This window comes from Ovis aries, chromosome 4 (assembly GCF_016772045.2).
Source record: "Ovis aries strain OAR_USU_Benz2616 breed Rambouillet chromosome 4, ARS-UI_Ramb_v3.0, whole genome shotgun sequence".
Classification (NCBI taxonomy): Eukaryota; Metazoa; Chordata; class Mammalia; order Artiodactyla; family Bovidae; genus Ovis; species Ovis aries.
In genome coordinates this window covers 113874880-113887936 of record NC_056057.1, presented here as the reverse complement: position 1 = coordinate 113887936, position 13057 = coordinate 113874880, and the positions used below count along the sequence as shown (strand labels likewise).

At 52.1% G+C, this 13057-nt stretch overlaps 2 protein-coding genes across 2 annotated transcripts in view; both read right to left on the bottom strand.

Annotated features, from left to right (window-relative positions):
* Nucleotides 1-11359, bottom strand: part of LRRC61 (leucine rich repeat containing 61) — a 32357-nt gene extending 20998 nt beyond the window's left edge. The window contains exon 1 of the mRNA XM_042249003.1: nt 11341-11359. The gene's annotated coding sequence lies outside the window, so the exon portion shown is untranslated. The remainder of the gene's footprint in view (nt 1-11340) is intronic.
* On the bottom strand, nt 7814-12976 carry ATP6V0E2 (ATPase H+ transporting V0 subunit e2). The gene is made up of 4 exons (XM_012177362.3): nt 12794-12976; nt 11341-11388; nt 9838-9952; nt 7814-9482 (listed from the first exon to the last, which is right to left on the bottom strand). Exons 1-3 carry the CDS (start codon nt 12895-12897, stop codon nt 9859-9861), a joined length of 246 nt encoding a protein of 81 aa, XP_012032752.2. The 5' UTR covers nt 12898-12976; the 3' UTR covers nt 7814-9482; nt 9838-9858.
* Nucleotides 12977-13057: the final 81 nt, after the last annotated feature.

The window sequence follows — 13057 nt, the reverse complement described above, 5'->3', positions numbered from 1 at the left end:
ATGGTTGGATGGCACCACCGACTCGATGGACATGAGTTTGAGCAGCTCCGGGAGACAGTGATGGACAGGGAAGCCTGGCATCCTGCAGCCCAGGGGTCACAAAGATTCAGACACGACTGAGCAACTGAACTGCACTGTACCCCCCCGCCTCCCCCACACACACTGTCTCCTTCCATCTCTCTTCCTGGCACTAGCTGTATGGGATCAGGGCGACTTGTAGCTAAAATATATACAGAAATTCCATAAATCAGTGAGAAAAAGACCAAAAAAGTCTAATAGAACAGCAAGCAAACAACATGAACAAATTAGAGAAGTCGAAATCCAAACGGTCAACACACAGATGAAGAGAGTCAGGCTCATCAGGTATTATTAGTAAAATGTAAGTTAAAACAAGATACCATTTTACACACACTATCTGGTTGAAAAAATAAAAAAGGCTGAGTAACAAATGAAGCCCAGGAGTTCCTGTAAGTGTTGTCAGAGCGTAAATAATTGCTTTGGAGGACAATTTGGTAATATCTTGTAACATTGAAAGTAAACAGCACCCACAACTCTGCTCTTTACATGGAGACATACATCCTAGCAAAGTTCCAGCACATGTGCACAAAGACCTATGAAGGGATGCTCATTGTAACAGGAGAACCTGGAGTAATGCAAGTATCATCAACAAGGGAGTAGAAACACAACAGGTATATCACCCTGCGCTAGACCTGTCATTACGCTGCGTCAGTCAGCTATGCCACCATGATGCTGCATATCCACACTTGAAAACCCTGACTTAGAACAATAAGCATTTCTCTTTCACTCATGTGACTCTGCTTCTGCTGAGGTTTGGCAACACTTGGCTCCAGGTCATCTTGTGGTTGGTCTGTTTGCCACGTTTCTTCTATGGCGTTGGTAGGCGGCCCGGGGAACACACCTCTTGATGAAGACAAAAGCACAAACCACCCGCTCAGGGGGCCACCAGAGCTGGGGAAACCCCAGGAGCATGCACATGCAAGCCCTAGCAACCACTGGTGGAAGAGTACGCCGATGGCAATAACTTCCTGACAGCACTTCCAGCCTGCAGCACAGGGCAGGAAGACAGCGCTGACAGCCCGAAGTCAGCTAGTGTGCGTGGAAGTATTCAGGCAAGGGGAGCTGCGGGCGACACTGACTGTGACTGTTAGGAGACATGTCTGTTATAGTTTGTCAGCAGTTTTGACCTCTGTTAACAGAACAGGTAATGATGGGGCTACATTGTTGTTTCCATCTGCTTTCCTTGCTTATAAATGATGGGAAGCGTCTTTTCATGCTGAAAAGTCACTTCTACCACTTCTTTTGTGAATTGCCTGCTTGTCTCCTTTCCCATTAACCTGCTGTGCCTTATTGATGACCTCTGTATATGTGTTTGTTGTTCAGTCACTCACTGGTGTCTGACTCTTTGCAACTTCATGGACTGCAGCATAGCAGGCTTCCCTGTCCATCACCAAGTCCTGGAGCTGCTCAAACTCATGTCCATCGAGTCGGTGATGCCATCCAGCCATCTCATCCCTCTGCTGGCCCCTTCTGCCTTCAATCTTTCCCAGCATCAGGGTCTTTTCCAATGAGCCAGCTCTTCCCATCAGGTGGCCAAAGTATTGGAGCTTCAGCTTCAGCGTCAGTCCTTCCAATGAATATTCAGGGTTGATTTCCTTTAGGATTGACTCGTTTGATCTCCTTGCAGTTCAAGGGACTCTCAAGAATCTTCTCCAACACCACAGTTCAAAAGTATCAATTCTTTGGCACTCAGCCTTCTTTATGGTCCAACTATCACATCTGTACATGACTACTGGAAAAACCATAGCTTTGACTATATGGATCTTTGTTGGCAAAGTAATTTCAATACACTTTTCAGTACACTGTCTGCTTGTCAGAGCTTTTCTTCCAAGGAGCAAGTGTCTTTTAATTTCATGGCTGCAGTCACCATCTGCAGTGATTTTGGAACCCAGGAAAATAAAGTCTGTCACTGTTTCCAGTGTTTCCCCATCCATTTGCCATGAAGTGATAATCTTCATTTTTTGAATGTTGAGTTTTAAGCCAGCTTTTTCACTCTCCTCTTTCACCTTCTTCAAGAGGCTCTTTAGTTCCTCTTCACTTTCTGCAAGTGGTGTCATCTTCACACTTGAGGTTATAGCTATTTCTCCCAGCAACCTTGATTCCAGCTTGTGCTTCATCCAGCCTGGCATTTCACATGATTTACTCTGCATAGAAGTTAAAGGGTGACAATATACAGCCTTGACATACTCCTTTCCCAGTTTGCAACCAATCCATTTTTCCCTTGTCGGTTCTAACTGTTGCTTCTTGACCTGCATACAGGTTTCACAGGAGGCAAGTAAGGTGGTCTGGAATTCCCATCTCTTTAAGAGTTTTCCACCGTTTGTTGTGATCTGCACAGTCAAAGGCTTTAGCGTAGTCAGTGAAGCAGAAGTAGATGTTTTTCTGGAATTCCCTTGCTTTTTCTATGATCCAGTGCATGTTGGCAATTTGATCTCTTGTTCCTCTGCCTTTTCTAAATCCAACTTCAACATCTGGAAGTTATTGGTTCACATACTGTTGAAGCCTAGCTTGAAGGATTTTGAGCATTGCTTTGCTAGCATGTGAAATGAGTGCAATTATGTGGTAGTTTGAACTTTGGGTTTGGAGTGAAAACTGACCTTTCCATTCCTATGGCCACTGCTGAGGTTTCCAAATTTGCTGGCATATTGAGTGCAGCACTTTTAACAGCATCAACTTCTAGGATTTGAAATAGCTCAGCTGGAATTCCATCTCCTCCCCTAGCTTTGTTCGTAGTGATGCTTCCTAAGGCCCCCTTGACTTCATACTCCAGGATGTCTGGCTCTAGGTGAGTGATCACACCATCGTGGTTGTCCAGGTCATTATGACCTTTTTTTGTACAGTTGTTCTGTGTATGTGTATGTCATGGGTTGCAAATAATTTCCTTGTCTGTCATTCACATTTTTTGCTTTGCAGAAAATCTAAATTTTAATTAAAGTTTATCCATTTTATCTTCATCACTGCTGGATTTCTTTGTTTCCCCTCTTACTTAGACCTTTCCCATAATTAAGTAATTTTTTAAAATTCCCCTATGTTTTCTTCTGGTACATTTATAGTTTCATTTACATTTGTTAAATCTCTGATCCAGCCAGTAGTAATTTTGTCACCAGGAGGGAGAGAGTCCCCACACTCCTCATTGCCTTTACTCATCTTCCCCTCATAGATTTGCTTTGAATGTTTATCAGTTTATTTTTAGACTTTTCTTCTATTGACTTGTCTTTTCATGTGCTAACACCATTGTTTTCATTTCTGTAGCCTCTCATCTTGTGACTTCACAATACTTTTAAATATCTGGGAGGGCTAGTGTTCTTGTCAATATTCTGCTTTTTATGAAATCTCCTGGTTGTTTCTTAAACATTTATTTTCCCCAAGAACTTTAGATTCAGCAGATCTAGTCTAGTACCCATTCCCTCTTCATCCCCACACCCCCAAAGCATGAGTGTTTTATCAAGAGGACAGTACATTTATAGACTACGTTAAGGACATTTAACACAAAACACAGAAATACAGCTGCATAAACAAGCTCTGGGTACTTTTTGTGGCACATATTTCCCAGGTTCTATCTCACACATCAAAGCACTCAGGGTGCTTGCCACTTTCTGCTCCACAAGGTAGATCGGTGTAGAGTACGTGATGGGAATAAGAAAAGGTGAAGGAAGCTGAGATCCTGGCAGAATGAAGGGAACCATGAAAGTAGAGTTACTATGTAAAAGTCACGTGATTGGTTGATGGCATTTATTGAGGAGGCAGGCACTATTAACCCATTTATCACACAGTCACAACCTCTACAGGACTTCCCTGGTGGCTCAGACGTGAAAGCGTCTGACTGCAATGCAGGAGACCCAGGTTCGATCCCTGGGTTGAGAAGATCCCCTGGAGAAGGAAATGGCAGCCCACTCCAGTATCCTTGCCTGGAAAATCCCATGGACGGCGGAGCCTGGTAGTCTGCTGTCGGTGGGGTCGCAAAGAGTCAGACACAAGTGAGCGACTTCACTCTTCACTCAGAACCTCTACAAGGCAGGCACTAGTAGTATCATACCAACTGGGTGGTAAAACCGAAGCTCAGAAAGATTAAATAACTTTCACTCAACTAATTACTGGAGAAGCTGCACTTTGAACTCAGGCAGCCCAGTTCCTGCGGCTCAGTCTAAGTGAAAGGCCTCTGGGAGGCTGACCAGACAGAAAAACAGAGAAAAATTTGTTTGCTGAATCAATTGCTGCAGACCAAGAGCACAGCTGTTGCCCCTGGTATCAGCACGGGTGAAAGCTGCAGGCTATGCCATGATCCTGTTGCAGCAAAACCAGAAATGAGTGAACAGCCTTTGGCGCACACCGGCCAAACAGGCCTCCAAAAGGTAAACAACCTGGGGTATGCTTTAGCTGTTACCACTAGCAGACACTTGTAGCTGGACTTGTTCTTCACCAAGCTAATTACTCTGTGACTCCATATAGATTACACCCTGCACCTGGCATTCTTCTTCCCCCATATATTCTCTTGTGGCATCCTGCATTTCAGAAAGGTCACAGGCCGATAACTTCAGGGACACCACACCCAGCTATTGAGTTGCCTGATGCCAGCTGTAGTCACTCTGAAACTTTGCAAGAGGAAAAAAAAAAAAGGCAAGACCTTCAAGAGTATATAAATCCTCTCCCTACTCCCAAGAGAAGGGGACACAGCTCTTCAGGCTCTAGCCTGCTATGCATCCCTTTTGCCTGGCAAAAAATAATAAAGCTACTCTTTTCAATTTCCTCCAAACTCTGTCTCCATGTTTCTATTAGGCATTGGGGGACAGGGAGCCCAGACTTTGGCAATGGTCCTTGTGGCCCCATGCTCCCATTGTACAAGACAGGGAGTGGTCAGGCACAGAGGATCACTCATTGATGTCTCCTGGGTCTTTGTCAGGGGAAGAAAGGCTGACCTTTACTGCAGAGGGAAAGCCTTGCTGCCATCACAGCCCTTAATCCCCAGATCAGGGAGCTGAGGTGGGGGCTGTATGGGTTTCTGAGAATATCCACCCCAACCCTTTTCGGAGCAGATGCCTGCAGGGTGAGCCAAAGTTCAGCTGGGCTTGTGTGACACCCTGTCCCTCACCTGGCCTCTGCTGGGCCACGTGGCACTGGGATTAGAGTCCACTCAGACACCCTGTAATCCCTGAAGGCTTTGGTGCTCCTAAAACTGCTAGACGGCATTTCCAGAGGCTCCACGGAGCTCTGGCTCTTTATGTCTCAGCACAGAAATACCACTGCATGATTCCAAAACTCAGGTCCTAAGACCTGTGTGGGCCTGCCTAAGAATGACCCAGAGCACTGGGATTAAAAGTCTGGGATCCTCGCTCCAGCCCTGGAGATCCTTTCGTGATGGGCCTGGCTTTAGTCCCAGCATTCTATGGGTCTGTTTGTCCTGGGTGATTCTCACCCAGGTTCATTACATGAAGCGTGCGCTGAGCTAGTGCAGACTTTGGTCACCGGCCCTCACCCTTCTGGCTCCAAGTCAAGCAGAACTGCAGTGGCTGCCAACTGACTCCATTTCTGGAAACCCCAAGGCTTATAAACAAAGATCATGTCCTGCAGGTGACCCTGGAGGTTCTCAGGAGCAGACAGCAACCACCCCCACTTGATTTCTCTGCTCTTCACATTCCCAGTGTTATCTACACACTGATTTTTTGTTCAAAGCAACCCAAAGGCCCTCATCACAGGCCTTGGTCTAGGTGTTTCATCAGGGAGGGTGGCCCTGCAGCCTGCAGTAACAGACACCTTCATCCTCTCCACTGGGCCGATGGGTGTCCCTACCGTAGACTGGAACGTGCCAGGTCTCAGGATGTTGAGGTGGGGATAAGTCACGGAAGATCATTGGGAAGCCTGGCCTCACAGGAGCATCCAGTTGCCAAGGTCCCTTAGTTCTCCGCCCTTTGGATTTCCCCAGAAATACCTGGCTGTTGCAGTTACATATCGTTCAGTGACATTTCACCCAGGCTCCAGTACCATCTGGAAAATCTTCCCCATTCCCTATAACTGCCACACCCTCTAACATCAGTGCAGAGCAGTTGCACTCCCAATGACAGCATAATCTGGTCTGAGGTCTCCATCCTTTGGGCAGCGCCGCCCTCTGCTGGCCAGCCTCTGTGAGTGCAGCTGAGCTAAGCTTTCCACTCTGCCACTAGGGGTGGGCAGGGGTGTCCCACCCTTGCCCACTGCCCATCTTCAGGGATCGTTTGCTTCCTGTAGTGAGTGTCTGTGTCAGAGGCAGTCATTTACTGATTTCCATCCCACTTGGCAAGGCAAAGGGGGTGGTAGGGTACTTCCTGCTTGAAACAAACAAGCCCGTCCACACCCAGCACTAGGACATTCAACCCGCCTGGCTTGGCTTCTGGCTGCCTAAGCCACATCCCTGGGACAACCTGGCCACGCTGGGTTCCTGTCTGACCAAGCTCTGGGCTGTCAGAAGGATGTACTGTTAGAATATACTGTCTGTTCTAGCCAGTGCCCAACCACGGGCCTCTGACCCCCACCCCTCCGCCCTTTCCTAGTACATCCACGGTTGTGGATCCTCCTCGGTCCCTCTGGGAGAGAGATGTATCTCCTGCAGACCAGGGGTGGCTCTTAAGAACCCTCCTTCTGAGATGAACTCAGGAAAGCTTGGGCCCGTGTCCCGTTCTCAGTGGCCTAGCCGCACTTGTGCCTACCAACCCTTTGTGACTTTTCACTCCTGGCTCTGCTTGGGCCCTGTCCACACACCCCCCCCCCCCCACCGGCTTTCACCTTCCTGCCAAAATGCCCAGATCCCGCAGCGTTCTCATTTCCCTGTCAGTTGTTACAGAATAAAATGTGCTTTCACGGCTTTAACTGATGTCTGATTGTGTTTATTTCTGACAAAACCTGCTCGCCTTGTGGTCCCCCCTCCTCCCTGCACTGAGGTGGGCTGAGAGCTTTGAGAGCCGCAGCATCCACACAGAGTGGGCACAGACCCCGGGAGGACGTCCCAAGCTCTCTCTCCTTGAATGGCTGCAAAGGCAGAAAGGGAGGGAGGGCAGGGAGGCAGCCTGCTGGGAGGGTTCTGCCTGCCCTGGGCTGCAGAGACTCCCCAGAGAGTGGGGGTTGGGGGGTGGGGGCTCCTCGGGACAGAGGCTGCCACCCAGTTGTTCAGTGAGAACTCGGGGACAGACACACACACATCTCAGGTCTTCAGGCCACAGCTTCATCCTGATCTCCAAACCCAAGCATCCAACCACTTGCTGGGCATCTCCACAGGGAGACCAGGCTCACCAGGACACGCAGGATGCCCCAGATCATCACTTCTCCTCTGTGGCCTGTTGCTGACAGGTTCCAGCCACCAGGTCCTGGGCACCCCTTTGTCCACAGCTCCCTGCAGGGTGCATCCTGCCTCATCCCTCCTCCCACAGCCCTCGCTGGGCCCCCTGATCTCCTAATTAGCCCTTCACCCATTCATGGGCCCCCATCCTCCCCACCATTCTCATCTGGGGCCCATTACGCCCAGAGCAGAGATCATCCTAGAAGCCTAGTGGGGTCACATCCCATGCCCCCCATCCCTTTCATGGCTCCACATTCATTTTGGATGAACCCAGGCTCCTCACTTCTCCCAGTCCCATCTCCACACACCCCACCCCTAGCTTCCCAGCTGCTCCTCCTGGAGCTCCTCTCTCTACTCACTCCATCACCCTCCCCTGTGCAGGGAACCATGGATATTTAGGAACACTTAGGAAGGAGGAAGGCCACGCTCCACAAGCTGGGAACAGGCTTTATTGCAGACCCCAGAGGCCGTGCACTCTCTAATCACAGCTGGGAGGTGGGCAAAGTTCCACTTGAAAGAGTCCTCCGTCTTCCTCCTCCTGCCAGGCCTGGTTCTGGGCAGAATCCGGGAAGTTGTACTCGCTCTCAGGTCTCAGGAAAACGTAGTCCTTGATGTCCATACTCCACGGCTGCAGGGCCAAGCAGCTGCCAGGCCCCTTTCCTGCCCCTCAAATCCTCCCACCAAGGAAACGGGAACTGGGCAGGCAGGGGTGCGACAGGCAGCAAACTTGGCCTCAGCCAGGACTTGGCTCCCAGACAGGAGTCTCCCCACCTTTCATTCATTAGTCACTAGACATGGCCACGAGGCTCAGCACCCCACTCCAAGGGGGCCGCAGAGCTCAGCACAGCAAGGGGGCCAGACAGGGGGTGGAGGAATGTCAAAGAGAGGCCCCCACCTGAGCAAGAGGCCAAGCCCAGGGGCAAGAAATCCAGGGAAGATGTACCACATTCTGCCACTGTGCCAAAAAAGATGCCTGCTGAACAGAATGCCAATCAAACAAAGTCAATAAAGACAAGAGACTGGCTTCCCCCTCCCCAGGGAGGCAGCGTGGCAGAATGGAGTCGGGGACTCGAGTCAGCTCTGGGACTGTCAGGTGTCTGCCCCAACTCTGCTGGGGGAAGTGAGCGCACGGGCTGGGGCCCCAGGCTCCCTCTGGTCCATGCCCGCAAGCTCTGCCTGCGGTCCTCACCAGGCCAGGGGTTCCCAGCCTGCACTGGAGACAGTCCTCAGGGCCCACGGCGCTGCCCACACATCACTCACACCTGTCTGTCTTCGCCCTCCCTCCATCCAGGCGACCTCGAGGGGCTCAGAAATCCTCCTCCCATGGGGAGTCTAGGCCTGAGGTGCAGGGGGAGCTGCTTCAGGCTGAGCCCCCGGGAAGGGAGGTAGCCCGATCCCCAGACAGGGAGGCCCAGGTCAGGGAGGAAGCGAGGAGAGAATATGCAGAGGAGATGCCACTTCCTGAGCAAGCCCCTTTGAGTTACTCGGAGGATAAAGGATGCTGAACGTACAGCTTTTCAATCTTGATCCAAATTACTGTGGCGCTTTTTGTGTGTGAATGTTTGACCGTTATGTCAACGTTTCCAGAAATTTCACATCAAAGCATGTCAGAAAATCAAAGGAGAACTCCCAAGACGGGCCTTCACCACAGCCCATCTCACGGGTAAGGACCTCATGCGGGCAGATGCTCTGGGATCACAGAGCTGGGCATTGCAGGACCCAGCCTCCTCCCTAGGGCTTCCTCTCCAGCCTCTGAGCATCTTGGCTCCAAGCCCTCCTCCCCAGGATGCCGATGCCCCAGCCGGCCTTGGGCTCCCCCTTGTAGTACAAGGCAGCCCCCACCCTAGTCAGCTTCCGGTCAGAACCTACTTGGGGAGGAGCGGGCAGAGGGAACTTGAGGGCTGGCTCTGAGTTCGGCCTTCCTGAGCTGGGGAAGGCGGGACTTTCCAGAACCCGGCAGGCCTTTCCAGAACCCGGCAGGCCTTAGGGGAGGGGGCCCAGAGGGACCGGACACAGCTAGGGGGACGGAGGTGGGGGGACGGTGACAAAAGGGTCATCAGGGACAGTGGAGCCACGGTCATCTGGACAGCGGGGGCACCTGAAATCACATCACATGACAGGGTCATGGCCTCGCAGTGGAGACCCTGCCCCCCAGCCCCGCCTTGGGGAGCCGCGGCTCACCACGACCCCTGAGCCCGCCCTCCCAACAGATTCCGCTGCCTCCTCGGGGGTCTGGGAACCCATGAGTGAGGCTGGGCCCACGTGCTCCCCCCAGGATCCTGATCTTCTGTCTGCGCTGCGCAGCACAGCGTGGGGGTGGTGGGGGGGCACGGAGCAGGTGCTCAGGGGTTTGTTCTTCATAATAAATGACCACCTGTGTCCACATGCAAAGTCCTGCAACCCTGCCTGACCTCGTCCTCCCCACCCCTGCCTGCCCGCCCGCCCGGCAGTACCTGGGGCCGCAGAGGCGACGGTCACTCCCACAGGAAGCGAACGTACCAGATGGTCTCATTCTTCAGCTGGGGCCCGAACAGGGGGTTCAGCTGAGCCAAGATGGCAATGAGCCAGCTGCCAGGGACAGCACAGTGCAGGTGAGCCCGGGGCACCAGGAACTCCGCCATGCACCACGCCAGTGGTCACAGGACCCACCCAGCACATGGACGGTCTGGGTTTCAGAGGGAAGGGTCCCTCGGAAACATCTGCACTGCAGCCAGCTCGGGGGCTCAGTCTGGGCACATGGGTTTGGGTTTAGGTTTAGTTTGACTTATTTTGTAGATTTATAAGATCCCTGTGTTGGGGCTGGACTCAGGGCGTTAGAGAAGAGGTAAGACGGCCCCCAGGGGCACAGAGGGAAGCCATTCCGACTTAAGATGGCTTAACTGTCTGGAGAATCCCATGGACAGAGGAGCCTGGTGGGCTAAATCCATGGGGTCACAAGAGTCGGACACGACTGAGTGACTAAACCACCACCACCAACTGCTCATGAGAAAGGCCTTCCTCAAAACCAGAGCTTGGACTTATTCCTCAATTTGGCAGCCAGGGAGATTTAAACATGGAGCAGGCTGACATAGAAGAACTGGGGAGCAATGGCGGAGTGTCTCTTTTGCAAAAGGGGAGGGGCTACCATGAAACGCACTTATAGAAAGAGAACACCTAGACCCTACTGACATGGAAATTGACCCCCTCACATGGTCCAGGCACTTGCATCTCTTGGTATGTGTCCTGTATCCCAGGACTTGGAATATAGGACAGTATTCTATATGTACTTACTTTTCCAAGTTTGAAGATCACTGTTCACCCAGTGGTTCTAAATGGTCTGCATCACAAGCACTCAAGGACATGCATTAAAAATACAGATTCCTGGAGGGACTTCCCCGGTGGTCCAGTGGTTAAGAATCTGCCTTCCAGTGCTAGGGATGTGAGTTCAATCCCTGGCTGGGGAACTAAGATCCCACATGTGGGGCAACTAAGCCCCTCACGCCACAACACAAGACTCTGTGTGCTGCAACTAAGACTTGATGCAGACAAATAAATAAATTTTAAATAAAAACACAGATTCCCACGTGCAGACTGTGAGAACTGTGATGTAGTGAGTCCAAGGTGGAACCCTGAAACCTGTGTTTTACAATCTCTCCAGGGGATTCTGATGCCCATCGGGGACAACAGGCACCGAGCAGGCCCCACTCACTCATGTCACAGATGAGACAACCACAGCCCATGGACATGGCAGAGCTTGTCCAGATGATACACTCAGAACCAGAACCCTGAGTTCATAACTCCCAGCCTGTCGCTCTCTTTGCTACTCCAAACCCCTCCTCTTCTGTGGTTTACAGACTCAGCCTTTCAAGAGCTGAATGCGTCGGTACCAAGACAGAGGTGAGAGCAGGGCTGGGAGAGGAGGAAAGAAGGGAGGAGAAGGGCCCCTGTGGACTAGGAGCTGGGAGAGCAGTACTTACAAGAGGTAACAGCAAACGGCGGTGGCCACCAGCATGGTGATGATCACTCTGCAATGGAAGAGGATGCCAGGTCAGGATGGATTGAAGCAGCGCCCTCAGGAGGCCTCGCCAAGGCCAGAGAAAGAGCTCCTGGTGCCAACCCCTTTCCCTCTGGCCTTCTTGATGCCACCTGAACACAAGGAGGCTGAGATCTTCTTAGGTAAGAATTGCTAGATGGAAAAGAAAAACTCCAAGTGTCACCTCTTGGGAAAGCCAACCTCGACCACATCCAACTTACATTATGAATCTTTCCCTTCACCTATGTCCCTTCTCCATCACCCACTGTTTCTCCATCGTAGAGGAGTCACGTTGGAGAACGACACTGCACACAGCTGCATTTGCAGCCACCCACCATGGAGTGGTCTCTGGGATCCAAAATTCACTGGGCAAAGGGAAGACAGAAGACAGAGCAAGAAGCAAGGAGACCGAGGGTCACCTCTGAAGCAGAGTAAGCAGTTACACTGAGAATAGGGGCTGGTTGCCTTGAGTCCCACTCCAAGACTGGAAACAGAGGCTTTAAATGCAGCAGGAGAGACTTCAGTTACAAGAAAAAACTCACCAAAGTGTGCAGGAGAGCTGATGCACTAAAACGGTTTACAAGGCGAGGCCATGGGACCTCAGCCCCAAGAATCTTGAAAAACAGAGGAAACACCCATATGCAGCCTCCAGCTGAAGCTAACCCTAACCCAAACCAGGCCCTATGACCTCTGCTTGAGGTTGGCGCCAGAGACATCAGCATCTGATCCATTCTCTCAGCATTACCAAGCACCATAGGCCGGTCCTGAGCTGGGCACTGGGGTCTACAGTGGTGAAAAGACAGTCTTCCACCTTGAGGAACTTGTCATCAAAGAGTGAGGGCCCATCACTGCTGAAGAGACTATGAAGCAGAAACCGGTGAGTGGTGCCACAGGTATAGAAACCTGCTGGGGGCCCCCAAGAAACACTGACACTGGCAAAAAATTATTCCATACAGTATGTGCCATGCACAACTAACACTTTTATATATTTTGTGTAATCCTCAGAGCAGCCTTAAAAGGCAGAAGTCATCATCACCCCCAGTGACCCAAGAAGAAAGTGAGGCTTGAAGAGGTGAGGGACGCTCAAGGTCACAGCTGGGCAGGAGTGGGCAAGCTGCATCAGTGGCTCGCCACAGACTACCTTCCCAGGCGCGGGGGCAGGGGACAGCGCGGGCGTAGCTGTCTCCTCCTTTCGACAGCACGACCTTCTCTGCCCTTTGGCCCCGACAGCCCGCCTGTACCCGGTTGTTCGCGACCCAGCGCGGACCCGGGAGGAGGACTGGAGCACCGTGCGCCGGGACCAGTGCCCGCTGCACCGCTGCCGCCTCGCGCCGGAGGAGGGGTGGGCCCAGGAGCAGAGGGGTCCCCAGGGAGGCTGGGCCGCGCGCGATCCTTACCCGCGGTTCGGTCCTTTGGGCACGAACCAGGGCCCGGCGATGCCGATGAGGCCCCAGAACGTGGTGAAGATGACGACCGGGAGGGCGAAGGAATGCGCCGTCATGGCCAGGCGCGGGATGCGGGTCAGAGATGCGGATGCTCCGCTGAGTACCTGTCGCGGCCGGGCAGGGGACGCCGAGCATGCGCAGCAGGACCCCACCGTCCCGAGAGCGCGCGTTCGGCCGCTCCGCTCGCGCATGCGCGGCAGCTCGACACTCGGGGGC